General features: G+C 47.5%; 3 protein-coding genes across 3 annotated transcripts; 1 reads left to right on the top strand and 2 right to left on the bottom strand.

Annotated features, from left to right (window-relative positions):
- Positions 1 to 848: 848 nt before the first annotated feature.
- On the bottom strand, positions 849 to 7,919 carry atg3 (autophagy related 3). The gene is made up of 12 exons (XM_087835715.1): positions 7,662 to 7,919; positions 7,471 to 7,512; positions 7,338 to 7,387; positions 5,735 to 5,805; positions 5,431 to 5,538; positions 5,202 to 5,254; positions 4,931 to 5,009; positions 4,825 to 4,859; positions 4,598 to 4,750; positions 4,359 to 4,486; positions 2,764 to 2,832; positions 849 to 2,248 (listed from the first exon to the last, which is right to left on the bottom strand). The coding sequence occupies exons 1-12, from the start codon at positions 7,731 to 7,733 to the stop codon at positions 2,167 to 2,169; spliced, it is 942 nt and encodes a 313-aa protein (XP_087691841.1). The 5' UTR covers positions 7,734 to 7,919; the 3' UTR covers positions 849 to 2,166.
- cars2 (cysteinyl-tRNA synthetase 2, mitochondrial) lies at positions 7,864 to 13,706 on the top strand. The gene is made up of 15 exons (XM_087835714.1): positions 7,864 to 8,240; positions 8,316 to 8,366; positions 8,444 to 8,561; positions 8,636 to 8,707; positions 8,863 to 8,968; positions 9,057 to 9,137; positions 9,217 to 9,346; positions 10,075 to 10,208; positions 10,351 to 10,418; positions 10,525 to 10,591; positions 10,702 to 10,840; positions 11,052 to 11,175; positions 12,729 to 12,824; positions 12,939 to 13,154; positions 13,230 to 13,706. The coding sequence occupies exons 1-15, from the start codon at positions 8,026 to 8,028 to the stop codon at positions 13,314 to 13,316; spliced, it is 1,704 nt and encodes a 567-aa protein (XP_087691840.1). The 5' UTR covers positions 7,864 to 8,025; the 3' UTR covers positions 13,317 to 13,706.
- A 1,136-nt stretch (positions 13,707 to 14,842) lies between these two features.
- Positions 14,843 to 18,476, bottom strand: ddrgk1 (DDRGK domain containing 1). Its single transcript, XM_087836603.1, has 8 exons — positions 18,286 to 18,476; positions 17,497 to 17,646; positions 17,043 to 17,161; positions 16,838 to 16,939; positions 16,638 to 16,760; positions 16,529 to 16,567; positions 16,350 to 16,455; positions 14,843 to 15,159 (listed from the first exon to the last, which is right to left on the bottom strand). Exons 1-8 carry the CDS (start codon positions 18,371 to 18,373, stop codon positions 14,999 to 15,001), a joined length of 888 nt encoding a protein of 295 aa, XP_087692729.1. The 5' UTR covers positions 18,374 to 18,476; the 3' UTR covers positions 14,843 to 14,998.
- Between the last annotated feature and the right edge of the window lie 386 nt (positions 18,477 to 18,862).

Here is an 18,862-nt window from a genome sequence, read left to right as displayed (position 1 = left end):
TTCTTCTATCTTTTTATGGCAGTGCCAAACAACTTCAGGTACATTACCGCCACCTTCTGGACTGGAGTGTGAATCGCAACGCCGCGTTTATATGGACAGCTACTGCCCCCTGTCGGCCCGAAACAGGCTTCTCACACAGTTGTGTGACGAACGTTAAAGATGCAGGTGAAACTCGGAAAATCAGAATATCGTGCAAACTTTCATTTATTTCAGTAATCCAACTTAAAAGGCCAAACTTATGAGACTCGTTACATGCAAAGTGAGATTTTTCAAGCCTTTATTTGTTATCATGTTGATGATTACAGCTTAAAGATTATGAAAAGCCCAAATTCAAAAGCTCAGAAAATTAGAATATGGTGAAAAGGTTCAATATTGTAGGCTTAAAGTGTCATTCTTTAATCAGCCAATTGATCCACAACACCTGCAAAGAGTTGCTGAGCCTTTAAACGGTCTCTCGGTCTGGTTCAGTAGGAATCACAATCATGACTGCTGACATGACAGTTCTGCAGAAAACCATCATTGGCACGCTCCATAAGGTGGGAAAGCCTCAAAAGGTCAGCTCAAAAGAAGTTGGGTGTCCCCAAAGCGCTGCACAAAGCACACTAGGAGTGGCTTAAGCACGTTGAGGTCATGCAGAGAGCAAACGTACAAGCTGCAGGGAGGGAACGCCATCAGCTGTTAGGCCTCAGCACTATGACCAGGACACTATGCTGGCTTTCCCTTCACCTGTAACCTTGCCACCTGCAGCATAGCGTATATAATGAAGGAACATTTTTAGGTTTGAGATGTTTTACTTGAAGACCCCCACCGCCCCTCCGCAGCACCAATAAATACATCCATAAACAGCATTTTGCTTGCAATATTTGGGAAACTCTTTATTGATAAATGTACATCTTTCTGAAACGGTGAAGCCACCAAGCAATTTAAATTAGAAGACTGGACCAACAGGCACAGATACAAAGAGAATATTTGATCAACCGACACACGAGGAAGCAAACTGTGGATTACTGAAGCAGATGCTTTGTATGGATGAGTGCTGCCGCTGTAATGAGCCAAACATGACAGGTTATAGGAAACATGGACTTGTAGTTAAACTGCATCAGTGAGGCTGCTCTGCAGAGGTCACAGCAAACTTCTTCAAAGGTCAGTAATACATTAGACACAGAGTTACATCTGACAACAAATCCTCTGAAGCATCAATTAGAAACCTGCTCACGACTGAAGACAGACACAGAAACGGGATCAGCACATTCACAACAAACTGAGCTTCAGCCTCGATTCCCGCAGAGAGCGTTAGGATGGAAGCGAGGACAGCTGACGGGAAACATCCGTGCTCCACGAGCTTCCCTCGACTCCGCCGTCGGCCCAGTCGAGATAAGGCTGCTATTATTTGTAGCCATCCAGATGTTGTTGGGCTCCTGCTTCAGTTTTCCTGTTTCTCAGCACCCACTGAGCTGAGACAGATGTGGGCAGACATGAGCACGAGTGGATGCAGCCAAAGCTGCTAAACACAGTTTTTTCCACAGGGCTGGTGGAGACCGAGAGCAGAGCAAACTCACACCAAGAAGCAGTGATTTCAAGCTTGAATGTGACGGTTTTAAGTTCCTAACTGCAGGATCGCCTCCATGATGAAGTGGAGGATTCGTTTGGTTTGTCTAAGGTAGGGGCGAAGCAGCGCTGTGGGAGGAGCAAACCTGATATTACACGAACACATGAATGACTGTCAGACTTGGAACTAAAGCAGCTCATTAATCCTTCCTTACAGCAGCACAACTCTTGGTCACCGAGGGTTAGACGACTAGTCCGACACAGATTCTCACCTCTGATGTGTTTAGCTTATCACAGAGACAGAACTACACACAATAAACGATGCATCTGAATTTATGCAACAGACCAGGATAGGTGTGCCGTTTGCATGATAGCACCCTACCTCTGTGCTGCATACACACAGATCAAACTGATCGAGTTTCTCTGGGTTCAGCAGAAAACAAGCACGTGTCCTAATACGTCAGCCGTTCTTTTAAGAGACAGCGTTTCATATTCCTGACACTTCCACACAAAGCATCTTAGAGTAACACAAACATTCAGCAGACCGGTTGTATTGAGAGGGGAGCGGAGAGCATCTCTGGTATTTCCCGTGTGCACGTCGTGTTGCAGCGGAGGCACCTACATGGTAAAATGTCTCGTGTAGTCGTATTCTATCGTGGGAATGACGGCCTGCACAAACTTGAGGAAAATCAGAAGATACCTGAAAGCATCAGTTAAGGAAACAGAGGTGGGGTAGAGTGACCGCCTGCCTGACCACGAACACTCGCTGCAGTCCAGCCGCCGAGTGCTGCTCTGCCTGCCTGGCAGCAGCCGGCTCCTATAAAATATCGGAGTGCTGATACATCAATGAGCTGTTGGTGTACAGAGGTCTGTAGGTAAAAACATCCATCTCTGCTGCTTATCCTGGTAAGCCTGGCACCTCCTCAGGCAGCTTCTTGGCTGGTCTGGAGAGATGCTGTTAGGAGCCAGCAGAGCGATGCAGGCTCTCTGTGCTCCGTCTGCCCTTTGGCTCTGCTGCTGACCGGAGCTTCGCCTGCTGGGTGCTGCTGTAGCGCCCACACCTCCAACAGCTCTGACACTTTCCTTTGTAACGACTTCCTTTTGCAAATAGCCGAAAATACACAACATGCACAAATTTAAAGAACAAACGTTAAGCTTCTCAATGGAGCCTCTTTCCTTTCATTGCGTTGCTGTGGTGACATCATCAAAGGATACATATGCACTCCCAGCTCTCCTCCTCCTTCTGCCACAGTCTCAATGATCTTTTTCATCACCTCAGCATGCCTGAAAGCAAAGGTCACGTGAGTTCAAAGGTTAAAGGTTCTTGTCAAAATGTTTGAGACACAGACATCCTTAAACAAACACGACCACAGGTTCCTTTATCTCAGCGGAGAGAAGAAGAATACGACTGGATACCAGCACCAGCTGACTCGCCATTAATGGTCATGTGATCACTCAGTACTGTTGCAGGGGCTCTGCCTTACAGTTAGGGCTGCCACAAACTACTATTTTGATAGTCGACTAGTCACCGATTATTTTTGTGATTAGTCGACTAATCAGATCATCATCCATTGGACATAAAACGTACAGCTTATTGCACCAGCAGCATCTGCTCTTATATAACTATCATTAGCTTACAGCTTTAAGTGTTTAAGGTCTGTGCTAACTAAAAATAAAGACAAGATGATAGTTTATTATATTTTAATGAAATCTGCAGATTGTTTCGGTGAAGTTTAATAAACTCCTTGCTATCTAAAATATAACAGGACACCGGAGTAAATTCTCGAGCATCTCACACTTCTGATAATCAGCTGTCTGCTTGATGTTTATTCAGCTGTGTAAAAACTATAACTTTAATCTCAGCCAAACCGATTTACTCAGGAACAAATAAAATACTAAAAAAGCCAAACAATAACATTTTTAAGTTATCTAAGTGACTTATATATCATGTTTAACCTGAGTAGCAAAAGACGGCGGTGGGTTTGAAAACGATTAGCCGGGAGTCCGGTGTTCTCACGGCTCTAGTTAGCCTAGCCCCCGGCTAGCTATCGAGCTAGTGGGTAACAGACGTCTCCGAAAACGTCGGAGCGCTTTTGAAAATATGTGGTGTCTTGATAAACTGAGCAGATATTTGAGGTTTACACAGCTACATTCTCGCCTGAAAATATGTTAAACGTTTATTTTGTGACCCAGAAAGAATAATAAGAGTAATATTAAAACTAACTAGCTGCCGCCATTGTTGGAAACTGAGCTGGGCTGCGCTATGAATTCTGGGACACAGCTTCTTCTTCTTTGGTGTTTAACGGCAGCTGGCATCCTTGTACATGCAGTGCTGCCATCTTCTGTTTCAGTCCGTTATTACACTCTTAAATCCTACTACTTATTGCTGCGTCTTTTGGGATCTTACAAAGCTTCAAACGACGCGTCGACTATTAAATCAGTCGTCGATGATTTTGATAGTCGACGTAATCGTGGCAGCCCTACTTACAATAACACATCTGTTGTTGGTATAGAAATCAAGTTGAATTGAACACTGAAGTGAGTTGAACGTGTGAAACAAAGGTTTTGGGCTGGATCAGCAGCTTCTAGTGAAAACAGAAAGTTAGTGTGTAACAACATTTGCCTTCTTAGAGCGCAGTGAAAAAGTCTACAGCTCAAATCAGCATCATTGAACCCATCACAGTGTCATCCATCTTTTCCTGATTCATTCATTCAGCACAATAAGCCTCGACACCAACAACTCTGACATCACAGGTGCAGCTGTGGTGGATCTCCTCCATCTTTCAATGCGACAAACAAAACTCTCTCACCTGCAGGGGTGAACCGAGCACATGGCAGGTGGAGGAAGGTGGGGGTGGTTCTCGATGGTGACCGTCTTCTTCACATGGTCCTGACTGATGTCCTCGTACATCTGCTCTACAGTGAGCGGCTGCCTGTCCTGGGAGACAAAGCAACAAAGCTGCTCTCATTCTGAGTTTTCTGACTGCTACAAAGTCACACGACTGCTTATCATCTCCAGTTTCCCCACCACGAAGAATAAAGTTCATACTTCATCGTATCCAAAGAGCCAGAGTCGAGGGGTCTGGTAGTATTTATCGTAGGTGATGTACAGGTCATATGTTCTTGTCTGAAGAATGGCATCTTCGCTCCCGGGTTCTGCTTTGGTTTTCGTTTCTGCTATTTTGCTGGTGTCCAGGGTTGCCTAGAGACAGAAAACAAGAGTCAGGCCGGAGTCGGGCGGACGGCGGCCGAGGTCAGACAGCGCTGCGAGCGTACCTCGTCTGTTTCCAGCAGCCCGCTTTCTTCATATTCTGAAAAGACAGCAGAGTGTGAGGGCCGATCTGGGAGCACATCCAAACCACAGAAGGACACCGATCAATACCTTCCATATCTGCCGCTTCTCCGTCTTCATCATCCTCATCGTCGCAGCATGCTGCAGACGTGGCATTCATATTCTTATCCTGGAAGAGTTCAGATTAAAGCACAGATATGGAACTGCACAATCAGACGCTGGAGATGCAGTCGAGGCTTTTAAGATGCTCCTCTTAAAAGCAGGAAACATCCCTCCATCACGTAACCCTCGGTGCTTCAGCCGCGGGATCAAACATTAGAGCGGTGGATGATTTTACATTCATATTAATTAGAAATCAAACCTTGTTGTTGTCCAGTGAGATTTCCTGCACAGCATCTGTGACTCCTGACACACCTGCAGACACATTCAGGGATCTTTACTGACACCTGCATCAGGAAACACTCGGCACACACCTGATATCACGTCATCAGAATGAGATCGATCACCGTGTGATCTCATGTGAAGCATGTAACCCACTCCGGTATGTGACAGTGAACCGTGATGAACAGTTAGCTGTGTGGGTATCACACCTGCGTTGTGGTAGGTGTCCACCCAGCCCCCGTCTCCATCGTCCTCCTCGATGATGGCTTCCAGCTCATCTGAATACTCCATCTGCTTACAGCGCTTGTAACAGGGCACTGCGCACACACACACACACACACACACACACACACACAGAATTATTTGTTCACATTATCTTTAAAAACTTCAGTCCTGTCCTGGACTTTAAAGCACTTGAGGTTCAGTCTTGTGTCACTGAACACTGAAGCAGTTTTTAAGAATGAAGCGATGAGTCAGACTTGCTGACAGAAATTCCTCCAGTCTGCCTCTCACCATTGCGTGTCAGGAGAAACTGTTTGTCCTGCGGCAAATATGGCTTCACCTTTGCTTCTTCTCCAGTGGCCCTGATGGGAGAGAAAAAACAGCCGTTTTAGGCCGGCTCAGGTCCTGAGACCTCCACCCTGCTTACAAACCACAGTTTATTACAGCTGTTTTCATCTTTCTGACAGTGAAGAACATGGACTGAGCTAAAGAGCACTAGATGTGGACAAATGTGGACAGCTGTGGCTTCGGCTCTCGTGTGAAACTGCTTTGTGTCCTCGGTTTGGGTCTAGCTCGTGGTGATGCAGCATTTCACAATGGAAGATTATCTGTGGTATGAACTCACATGAACTAACAAGCTGTCAATCACGAGCCATTATCACTGACAGTTAACTGATAGAGCAAATGTGGAAACATCAACTTCAAGCCTCCAGCAGGTGAGGTCACAGTAACTACATCCAGCTTTTACATTTGTCCTGCATTCGACATGCAAAACATAAAACCTTTGTTCTGTGGCAGCAGGATCAGTGTGTGACAATGTGCCATGATGACACAAGCTGGGTTTCTCTGTGTTGCATCACAGCAGCTTCTTCCATTATGCTGTGAAATCGCTCGGACACATTCAACACTCATACGAGCTCTGAGAGGCCTCATCCTCATTTTCCACACAAACGTTCCTGTGAAAGCTGCAGCACAGGCAACAATCATCACAACGGTCCCTGAGAAACCTCACCCACACTGCAGCAGGACAATGTTGGCGACACAGTGGTGCAGCGGTAACACTGCTGCCTCCCATCAAGAAGCTCTGGGTTTGAACCTGCCAGCTGGTGGCTGATAAAGACGGAGTCAGAGAGGAACAACATTTCATCAGCAGAGTAAGTCCACAGACGATCAACACTTTGTGACTGAAGCAAAGGGGCAGAAAGCTCTGTCATTACTACTGAAGACGAGGACTGCAGCCAAACTGCACAGCCGTAAACAAGGTTATGACAGCGCCCCCCATCAGAGCAGCACCTGGGTTGTCTTAGTGGAGGGTGGGGGTGACGGTGCCCTGTGTGGTGCAGTCTCACAGTTTCAGCTCCACTCTGTGCAGAGAAAACTTGTTTGGACAGATTGATAAAGACTGCTGACTCTGCGCTCTGTGAAAACTGCTCGATGGACGACACAACAATCGACCCCGCACATGTGAGGATATCGCACATACGTGTTCTTTGTATGATCTTTCCCTTTTTACTGTACGCTGATGGTTTGGTCATTGTGTGCCCCTACACTGCTGGTTTGCAGCAGTTACTTGGAGTTTGTGTTAGTTCTGGTGCCCAGTTTGATATTTCCTTTAAGCCTTTGTGGAGATGATGATGTGAAGCATGTAAGCATGAGCACAGATGATGGTAAAGTGGCCCCTTTTCAAGCTCTTTGTATAAACGGCTCATTTGTGGTGTTACTACAGTAAAACAAAAAGTGCAGGTGACGTTTTTTACATTTTACACCTGCAAACGTTTGTCACAGGAACTGTGTGTAAATGTGCCGTTTGAATGAGTGGAGAAACTGAGTCTTTCGAGCGTTTCTTTTTTAATGACACGGACTCATCGTGTTTGACGTGAATTAAGCCTCTCACCATTTCCATGTGGGGCAGTGATGAACCAGGTGATCTCCAGCTGCTACAAACTGAAAGACAGAGAGGAGCGGACAGGTGAGGCCCTGAGCAGAGCCGCGGGAGGAACAGTGTGCGCGGCTGTGTCGGTTCTCACCTCCTCCGGTGTGAGGACTCCCGTCTCCTTGAATTTCGATTCCTGTCATTAACAACAAAGCGAAAACTGTTAGTGCTCCGCTTCACTTCCGGTGAAGCAGCTGCGTGTCAAACATTTCACACCGAGAGCACACAAATGAAGCCCCGACGTCCGAGCGGCTACAGCTACCAGCAGCTAGCTGCCGCGCTTACCTTTAACACCGGGGTGAACAGCTCGGCCACCCCGAGGGCCGTGCCCTTCACCGTGTTGATCACGTTCTGCATATCGGAGAATCCTCTGGGACCTGAACCTTCCTGTCAGAGCTCCGACTATTTGGGCATAGCTGTTCACACTGCCAGCTACATCAAGTCACATGATTTGCTTATAAACTTCCGCTATACAACTCTCGCGAGAAGTGTGAGAGTGGCTTAAACGTGCGTGAAGAGCGAAACAACCGTGTTTAGATCGGTTTGTTTTAGCGTCGGAACCGCTGAGGTGAGCTGTGCGTGAGCTCCGGTGCGGTGAGCTGTGCGGTGACACCGCAGACTGCGCCTTCAAGCCACGGCGGCTCGCGCTATGTGGAAACAGGTGAGCTCGCTGCTGTGGAGGGCACCGGTCCCCGGACTTTCACCGGCAGTCACGGTCCGATCCACGTCCCACGGACCCAGCTGCAGTGTGTCCGGGAGGGAGTGGGTGAGGCCTAGCGGCTTCGATACGGGCTTGAAGACTTTTAACAGCCTGAGCAAACAGAAGGAGCCCCTGATCCTGACGAGAGAGGGGGTCGCGACCTGGTACGGACTCCGATCACTGTGCTGCTCATGCCGGCACACGGCGGCCTAATAACCCACTTATGTGTTACATCTCAGGTACAGCTGTGGACCCACCGTGTACGACCACGCTCACCTGGGTCATGCAAGGTAACTATGGCAACAGTAGGTGTGGCTATGGCGTGCAGGTAAACGGTGTGTGCGTGAGCTCTGTGGGTTTGTTCCAGCTCATACGTGAGGTTTGACATCCTGCAGAGGATCCTCAGCAGACTGTTTGGGATCACCGTGGTCCATGCCATGGTCATCACGGACATCGATGACAAGATCATCAGAAGAAGCTGGGAGGTGAGAGCGTCCTGCACCTGCTGGCTGCTGCTCTGTTCTCACCTGCTGACGTCATGTTTCATGTGGTCCAACAGGAAAATGTTTCCCCAGCCGCCATCAGCGCGGTGTACGAGGACGAGTTCAAGAGGGACATGCTGTCACTGAAGGTGCGAGCTTAGACCTGCAGCAGATCAGCATGTCTTATAACATGCACAGGCTTTATTTCACTGCACAGTGTAACCTCCACTCTGCGTTTCAGCGTTCACACTGTGGATGCTGTTCCTGTTCATTTCTAAACACGTCTTCATGTCTTTGTGTTGAGGTGGTTCCTCCTGCAGTGTATTTGAGGGTCACAGAGAACGTGCATCATATCGTTGCCTTTATTGAGAAGATCATCAGAAATGGACACGCTTATGCCACAAAAGAAGGTAAATAACGAGGAGCTTGTGCTTGTTTTGTTTGGTGTTGTTGGTCTGAGATGCTGGAGGTGTCACTTGTGCACTGCTTTGGTTGCAGGCGACGTGTATTTTGACATTCAGTCCATTGGTGGCAGGTACGGCAGGTTTGTGGGAGCTGTGGATGCTCAGGGAGAGCCCGGTGAGTGTTGGTCTGTGTTTCCATGTCGATGTTAGTGAGACGTCTGAGTTTACTGACCGCGAACTCTACGGCTCTGCAGGCTCCTCAAACAAACGGGACCCACGGGACTTTGCTCTGTGGAAACCATCTAAACCTCGAGAACCGTACTGGGAGTCCCCGTGGGGCAGAGGAAGGCCGGGCTGGCATATTGAATGTTCTACCATTGCTAGGTTTGTTCTGTTTAGTCATGAATCCCATTAATGTTTGGGAATTCTTATCTTTGCCCAGTTACAGACAGACTTCAGTAAATGAGGTGACTTTTTTTCCTCCGTGGCATCATGAAGTGAACAACCTGTGATTTCTGCATTTCCTTAGTTTGTAGACACTTTTTCTTATTGTGGGTTGATTACAATTTTAAATTGGAAGCCAGCAGCTGCAGCCTCTCGAGCAGCTGCAGTAAAGAGGCCTGGTCCAAACCAAAGAACTGCAGTAGTCCAGTCTGCAAGTACTGAACAGATGAACAACACGTTCAAAAAGGTTTGGCTCTACCTCGGCCAGCTGTCTGAGGTGGAACAAGTCAGATTGAACTTGTGCGCTCACCTGCCTACACTGTAAAGGACAGAATAAGGTACACAACAAGGTTTTAACACTTGTCTTACAATGACAGCATAAAGGACCCACAGCAAATTTAAATCCTTAAAACTGTAAGGATATCTGCTGTCCTCAGGGATGTACTAACAGCTGAGTCTGCGCCTGCTTTAAAAGGCAAATCTGCAAACCTGCAAAAGTGAAATGAAAGGTTATACTGTGAAAAAATAGACCCCAGTGTTGACTTCATGTTAGTCCAGCAGTGATGTTTGTTTCTTTAGTCAAACAGCTGGACTGCAGGATTTAATTTGCCTGAGTTTGTTATCAGACTGAGCGCTGATGAGCTTCCTGTTTGTGTGCATGCTTTCAGCTCCATGTTTGGGGGACAGTTAGATATCCACTCTGGAGGGATTGACCTGGCTTTTCCTCACCACGAGAATGAGATCGCTCAGAGTGAGGCGTATCACCAGTGTGGACAATGGGCAAACTACTTCCTGCACTCAGGTAAGAGCCAGACGTGGTGCTGCCTTGTGCACGCTCTCTGGAAAGCAGACGTTGTCTGAAAGTGTCTGAAAGTCATTCGTGTTGCAGAGTTTGGGAGCAGCTGTGTGTCGTGCTCTGTTAAGCGTGTCGTTGCTGTTTTTAGGGCACTTACACCTGAAGGGCAGTCCAGAGAAAATGTCTAAATCTTTAAAGAACTACATCAGCATCAAGGTACAGTCCTCTGACTTCTCCTTGTCTCAGTTGTGTTATTGCATTAATACCTGACTGCTATGCTGTGTGGAGTGGGTGAAAATGATCACGTCTTCGTCTTCGTCAGGATTTTCTGCAGTATTATTCTGCCGATGAATTCCGGATGTTTTGTCTTTTGAGCAAATACAGATCAGGTGAGGCAAACGATTAGGTCTTGGTTTTCCCAGTTTGATACATGCATGCGTTCGTTATTGGAGTCGCATAGCTGCGATGTTAAACTGCACTTCCTGTAATGTCTCCGCAGCTATCGACTACAGCGACAGCAGCGTGCTGGAGGCTCGCAGCACTCTGGACACCATCTCCAGCTTCTGCCACGATGCTCAGGCCTACATGAAGGGTCAGCTGCAGTGTTCACACGTGCAGGAGGATTTGCTCTGGAGCAGGTGCCCACTTTCTCCTCCGCCCATGGCCGAGTGTCCTCTTCATATTTCTGTCTCCTGTACCTCGCACAGCTGTAATTAGCTGAAGCAGTGAGGACAGATGCTCGTGCCGGCAGCAGTCAGGCATTTTGAGACGTTTGCCTGCTACATTCAGCTGATGCCTGAGAGTTTCTGCTCCATCTATAAACTTCCTGTGTTTTTTGTACTTTTTCAGGCTGGCTGAGACTAAATCCACTGTGATGACCACTCTAGCAGATGACTTTGATACACCGAGAGCCATAAGTGCTCTGATGAATCTGGTTTATCACGGAAACTGCCAGCTTCAGCCTGTTTCTACGGTAACTGCCTGCCAGGTTTGATGTCAGTGTGTCAGTGATGTTAGTGGAAAGTCCCAGTTAGCAGCTGGGTCTCCACCAGGTCTGGCAGTATTACCGCTCTGGGAGAATGCTGTCGTATGTTGGGTTAATGGGTCATGGATGTTGGGTTACACGTTGGTCTGAAGAGCTTTGAGTGGTCAGTAGGGCTGCCACGATTAGTCGACTATCAAAATCGTCGACGACTGATTTAATAGTCAACGTGTCGTTTGAAGCTTTGTAAGATCACAAAAGACGCAGGAATAAGTAGTAGGATTTAAGAGTGTAATAACGGACTGAAACAGAAGATGGCAGCACTGCATGTACAAGGATGCCAGCTGCCGTTAAACCCCGAAGAAGAAGAAGCTGTGTCCCAGAATTCATAGCGCAGCCCAGCTCAGTTTCCAACAATGGCGGCAGCTAGTTAGTTTTAATATTACTCTTATTATTCTTTCTGGGTCACAAAATAAACGTTTAACATATTTTCAGGCGAGAATGTAGCTGTGTAAACCTCAAATATCTGCTCAGTTTATCAAGACACCACATATTTTCAAAAGCGCTCCGACGTTTTCGGAGACGTCTGTTAGCCACTAGCTTGATAGCTAGCCCGGGGCTAGGCTAACTAGAGCCGTGAGAACACCGGACTCCCGGCAAATTGTTTTCAAACCCACCGCCGTCTTTTGCTACTCAGGTTAAACATGATATATAAGTCACTTAGATAACTTAAAAATGTTATTGTTTGGCTTTTTTTAGTGTTTTATTTGTTCCTGAGTAAATCGGTTTGGCTGAGATTAAAGTTATAGTTTTTACACAGCTGAATAAACTTCAAGCAGACAGCTGATCATCAGAAGTGTGAGATACTTGAGAATTTACTCCGGTGTCCTGTTATATTTTAGATAGCAAGGAGTTTATTAAACTTCACCGAAACAATCTGCAAATTTCATTAAAATTTAATAAACTATCATCTTGTCTTTATTGTTAGTTAGCACCTTAAACACTTAAAGCTGTAAGCTAATGATAGTTATATAAGAGCAGATGCTGCTGGTGCAATAAGCTGTAGTTTTAAGTCCAATGGATGATGATCTGATTAGTCGACTAATCGCAAAAATAATCGGTGACTAGTCGACTATCAAAATAATCGTTTGTGGCAGCCCTAGTGGTCAGACTAGACAAGCTTCAGTTCCACCTCTGTCACAACAGCTGGCCAGTCCCACTGTTGTGAAATCTGAACTTCTGCCAGCAGACGTCGGGTTACGTCAGGGGTGGGGAGCTCCAGGCCTTGAAGGCTGGGCTCCTGCAGGTTTTAGATGTGTCCTTGATCCAGCACAGCTGATTTAAAGGGATAAATGACCTCCTCAACATGTCTTTAAGTTCTCCAGAGGCGTGAGATCTAAAACCTGCAGGACAGCGGCCCTCGAGGCCTGGAGTTGCCCACCCCTGCTCTAGAGATCAGGAACAGGAGCTATGACAACAGTGTGGTCAGTGAGCAGGAGTGATACTTGTATCGCACATTCAGACACGAGCCTGTTTCTGTTCAGCCTGCTGGAGCGGCCCGCAGCCCCGCCGTGTTCGGAGCAATGGTCACCTACGTCAGAGAGGTCTTGGATGTGTTTGGCATCGACCTGCACACTAAGGTCAGCACTTTTTCACTGTTGGCCCTTCAGCGGGCAGCATGAGGCGTCTGTCAGTGAATCATGATAATAACCCTTGATTGAAGAGGTCTCCCGTCTGTCTCCCGTCCTCTGAAGGAGGCTGAGGTGCTAAGCAGCCGTGGCAGTCTGCAGCCAGTTGTGGAACAGCTGACTCAGTTCAGGAGCAAAGTTCGAGAGTTTGCGCTCGCTCGTCAGGACGGTTCGTCCACAGGATCCGCGAGCAGAGCTGGACTCTACCCTGACAGGATCCCTCTGCTTAAAGCCTGCGATGCCCTCAGAGATGACCTGGCGCCCCTGGGTGTGCTGATAAAGGTACGACGAACACAAGGTTAGCTCAGTGCATTTCCTGTTTCGGGCTACACTGGTGGGATTGTCTTGTGTTTTCAGGATAGAGGAGCCACCTCCACGTGGGAGATCAAAATGAGCGCGAGAGGACAAGGACCGGAGGACAAAGGCGAGGAGACGTCCAGCTGAAGGTTTTTCCCTTTCTGACAATGATTCAGCTTTGTGGACTCGACGGAAAGACTTTGAATAACAAGAAAACAGCACGATGCCATAAAACAGAAGCTCAGGGTTCGTTTCGTAAGCCACGTGCTGTACCTGCCCGTCACAGTGGCTCCACCTCTCAGTCATGTTACAGGGCTCCTTTATTTATAAACCCGATGGTTATCCAGTACTGGACTAAATCTGAGCTGCTGTAATGCTCAGTTGGCTGTACCTGCAGTATCATCAAGGTTTGATACCCACCTCACCTTATTCACCCCCCAAGGCTGATGCTCACCATCCTGCTGGAGCTGTGGAGGTCTGGCAGCATACTCCACTATCACTGTATTTGGCATTGATACATTAAAGTTTTGCTGAAAGTGCTGCAAAACTGCGCAGTCTCTTTATGGATTCATCTCTGAGTACAAGGTCTGAGAATAATACTTCCTTCATGAGTAGCACACAAAGCTTCTGGGTAGTTTAACCATTACCAATCAAAGCTGACACAAATGTGTGGAACTGAAGGCAGCACACGTAGAAAACCCATAAATATACCCAAGTGTGGGTCGAAGGAGCTTGGAAAGAAAAGCGTCTGGACTTCGTTGAGTTGCTTGAAGACGTTTTACCTCTCATCTGAGAAGCTTCTTCAGTTCTAAGGTCAAAGAGGAGTGAAAGAAGCATCTATGTCCTCTGTGAGCGACCATCTTTGAACAGAGGCGGTGGTTTACGACACCAACTCTCTGCCATCTATAATCCAGTTTTGAGATCCTTCCCAGACGCCTTAACGCCCACTCACATCCTGGGCCATCTGACCTCAGGAAATCACATGATAAGGTGGGGCCAGGTTTCACAATGAGCTCACCCGAAACCCTGACTGATTGGGACCCACACCCAGTTCCACACCTTGGCTCAGGCGATTAGAGGATCATCAGGGGGTCCTTTTGTCCCTCTGTGGCGGGAAACTCCCACTATGTTTATATCTGGGACTCTCCACCATTTGACCTTAGAACTGAAGAAGCTTCTCGGATGAAGGTGAAACGTCTTCAAGTAACTTAAAGAAGTCCAGACGCTTTTCTTTCCAAGCTCCTTAGACCAGCGGTCTCCAACCTTTTTTGCACCACGGACCGGCCTTTAAGGTGTCGCAGAAAAATACAACAAAATAAAACTAGTACCAGTACCGAAAAAAAGAAGATTTATTCATAACACACGTGAAAAGACCCAGGAAAACCGAGTAAACGATCAAAACGATAACAAAATAACGCTGAAAACCGATAAAAACCCTGAAAACTATACATTTCACACCTAAGCCTCAACTCTCGCGGCCCGGTACCAAACGACTCACGGACCGGTACCGGTCCGAGGCCCGGGGGTTGGGGACCGCTGCCTTAGACCACGATGACCTGGATGAGAACCTTCACAGACATAAGTGTGCGGTGTTACTTTGAGCCTGAGTTTCTTCACGACTCCGGTAAAGAAGAAACGCCGTTGTGCAAATACAAAAATACACGGGTCACTGATAAAACTCAGGATTTGTTTATTCCAGTTTGGCTGAAATCCTCATACTGGGAGGTCGACTGTAGCCTGACGCCTGCTGTGATTGAGAGTACTGAGCCACACAGGATGTGAAGAGTCCAGCTGTGTGTCAACAGCCACTCAAGGATGTGTCCACAGTGTCAGGCAGCGCTGCGACTGTCAGGCATCAGGTTGATCAGCGAGTTGCTGGCCTGAGCCAGCTCTGTGATGGACACTCGGCCTCGCTGCCTGATGAACTGAGCCACCGAGTCCAGCTCTCCTGGAGTGATGGAGATAAACTTCCCTCTGTCATCAATCACACCTGCAGACAACAAGTAAACAGTCAATGCTCTGGCTCTTATACAGCACTGTTCTCAGTCGGAGCACTCAAAGCGCTCTGCACAACATTCACACATTCAAGGACTTTTTTCTAAGCACTTCCCATCTTAGCCTACGTTCACTCTGCAGGCGAAAGCGCATCAAATCCCACTTTTCTGACCCTATGCGACCCATATCCCATCATGGTGTGACAGTGTGAACGGCACAAATCCGATCTGGGTCACTTTCGTATGTGGTCCTGAATCCGATACATATCTGATGTTTCAGAAAGCTGCTGTTTGATGGTCATGTCGCATTAAATCCGTCTTTTACGTCACTGACACAAAACAGACGCCAATTATCAGCGCGGAGAAGACATCGTGAACGCTTCCTGTCCATCCGGTGAAACTGTTGGGAAGACAACGTTGGAGAAACGTGAACATTTTATTTGTTCTGTATAATCTGCAGATTCTGACAGAAATCTGCAACTATCCTTTGAAGCAGCGCTCCTCTAAAACAGCAATAAGGATCATTATTAGGTTATTTACATTATTATGTAAATAACAAAATAACTTAAAGCAAAAATTGGGAAACGTGAAGTCCGAAGTCTTTATATTAACGACCATCAGTCAAACAATACTGTTGCTCTGGGTCTAAACAGAGCGCGTTGTGTGTGACGTCTTCTTTTGCGCATGCGGCCGCTTTGAGCGTTCACACTAGAGCGCGTTTGCTGTCGCATTTTATTTGTAGTGTGAACGAGCAGACAAAAAAAATCGGATTTGATTTGATTGAGCATTAAGACCTGCAGAGTGAACGTAGCCTCACATTCACTCAGCAGACTGGGAATGAACCACCAACCTTCTGGTTGGGTGACCTGCTCTACCACCTGAGCTAAAGCCACCCCACAGGTCACCGTAGGATCTGCCTTCTAGATACTACATCAGCACTTCATAACAGCAACCAGAACCAATGCTCAGACAGTTACTTGGACATCTGGTGGCAGCATCAAGCACAGAAGCTCTGCTTGCTGCCAGGAACGAGCTGAAGTCGTCCATGAACATGTGGAAGGATGTGCAGTCGGGCTCAGCCTGGCATCTCACTCAGGACGAATGCTCATTAATTATGTAATAATTCATCTCCTGGCATATTGGATCTGACATGTTCAGTGTATTTGAACAGTCTTGACGCGCTAACCTGTGAGGGAGCCTTCAGCCAGCAGGTCCTGCAGTCTGCTGATGGCATCTTGTGTCCTCATCCCAAAATGAGAAGCCAGATCCTCCAGGAGAACCACCTTCGAGGTCTGCAGCAGAGGAGACCGTTAGAAAGACGCCGACTGATGTCAGCAGGGAGCGGCGGCGGAGTGGCGGCCTTACCTCGATGTGCTGGATGAATTCTTGCAGCAGGTTGCGTGACTGAGAACACACAAGCAGAGGTTTACTCCAAATAAAACAGGGATGCTTAACATGATGTCACCAGTCTGACCTGGTCCTCAGAGAGCTGCTCCTCCTCTCCCTGCTCTTCTACGATGAAGGAAGCCTTGAGTCTCAGGTACTCTTCCTCCTCGCGCTTTTCCTGCTCCTCTTTAGCTCGGCGCTCCTGCTCCTCCTGAGTGGAGAGCAGCACAGCATCAGCAGCTGATCACGTGATCACAGAGGAAAGCTGCTGAGGAGACTCAGTGAGACCTGTTTCTGTTCCTGCAGCCGCTCCTTCTCCTCCGCCTGCTGCCTCTCCTGCTCTCTGAGCTCCTGCATCCTCCTCCTTTCCTCCCGTTCTTCCATCTCAGCCTGAAAATAGTAAACTGTAAAGTGACTCTGCAGTAGAACAGAGTTCATTAAAAACCAGTAGATGGAAATGAGCCCTGAGTGGACAGTGGGGCACGTGTCTCACCTCCCTCTGGGCTTTCTTGGCTTGTTTCTCTTCCAACTTCCGCTGCTTCTTGGCTCCGACCTTTGCAGTTGGCTGGAAGCTCTGCTGCTCCACCTCGTCTTCCTCCACAGGCTCCTCCTCTGAAACCAGCAGGACACACTCATTCTCACGTATAAACATCACCTTTACTGTGTGTTTAGCTTTTGATCAGCAGAAGTGGAAACAGAAAAAGGGGAGTGAAATCAAATAATGTGACACATTATAAATACTCAGCAAAAACTGTGGGAAAAGCCAACGTTTAATGTTGAAATTCATCTCTGTGTGATGAACATGTGACTTCTGAGGGACATTTGGCATCTTCCACACAGGAAACCTGTGCTCCTGCTCCGAGGCCCTCATGAAACATACGAGAGCTCAAACACGAGCTGAGCAGACTCTTCCAGCACACTAAACATGTTTATTTCAGGGGCTTTACCGCGCTCCACAGCTTCTCTCTGAGGTCGTCTGTTTGCCATCACACTGGCCAGGTTCCTCCTCCGGCGAGGCATGCCGGCTCCTCGCTCCTCTGCTGCTCGCTGAGGGGGCCCCGCTGCACGCACAACATCCCTGCGCTGGTCCTCGTCGGCTGAGCACACAGCACAAGGAAACTATGAGCCATGCATTGCACACACTTTGTCAATTAAGGACATAAAGTCATCTTGAGCCACAAACAACATTCTTGTAACAAGATAGAAGCCGCGATCAGTTTTTGGCAGTGACTTTTATATAACCTTTATTTATGCAGTAAAAAAATCTCATTAACATTAAAAATGTGTTTTGTAAGAGTAAGTTGCCCAACAGGACAGCAGAAATGGCTCAAATATTACGATAGTTCAGTAAAAATATTTTAAGTGGGGATAAAGGAGCGGATTGGTTATAATGTAAGTACAAGTTGTAAAGATACTTAAAAAACAGATACTTTTTTAATTCTTTATGTAACCCCTTTGTAAACGCTGTTCACCGAAGTCTATTTACGAACATACGTAAAGATATTACACACAAAAAATACACGGAAACATTGGAAATCACTTTTTGGCACAACACCGGATCGACACATTTAGGGCTTCACCAAAACACAGCACAGACCCAAACTGTCAGAGCTACAGGTGCTCCTCAGCTGCTCATCTAGCAAACAGCGTCTGAAACGAGCCGCCTGTGACTGCGGCATGTCGGCATCCAGGCGGCGGGCCCAGCGCTGCAGCCGAGCGCAGTGACGCGGTCCTACCTGCCCGTGTCTGCCTCCGCACCTTCACGGCGAACAGTATGAGGACGACGAGGACAGCAGCAGCTATCACATACAGCGCTACATCCATAGCTGCCCGGAAAATACACTGAACGGAACCTGTTCCTTTATGACAGCTCAGTACTAACGCTCCTTCTTCTTCTTCTTCTTCTTCTTCCTTCTTCTGCTTCTTCTTCGCGTGTTTTGGTGAACCGATAGGGACATAGCGCCACCTGCTGTGTTGGAGTTCTCAGTACAGCTGCTGTATGATGACCACAGAAAATAATGAAGTCAATTCATTAATTTGGTTTTCTGGGTATCTGTTTGCAGGCTCTGCTGTCTTTGTTTTTATCCGGGTATCCACCAACCTGAACACCGGAGATCAGATCTGATCTGGGTACAACTGTTCACACGAAAGGGTTGGCACTGGTTGTACTGGTCACTCTGGCATGAACAGCACACCCGAGCCGATCCCACAAGTTAGTGATGGATACATGAAGCGCACTGAAGCTTGAATTGAAAAGAGGTTTTCAACACAGTGCTCTCTGGTAGCGACATATGAAGAGCAGCTTAAATCCAT

Source organism: Neolamprologus brichardi, chromosome 23, assembly GCF_056152115.1.
Source record: "Neolamprologus brichardi isolate AB-2024 chromosome 23, ASM5615211v1, whole genome shotgun sequence".
Taxonomy (NCBI): Eukaryota; Metazoa; Chordata; class Actinopteri; order Cichliformes; family Cichlidae; genus Neolamprologus; species Neolamprologus brichardi.
Note: the sequence above shows the minus strand (reverse complement) of the source record. Positions and strands in the feature narration are given on the sequence as shown.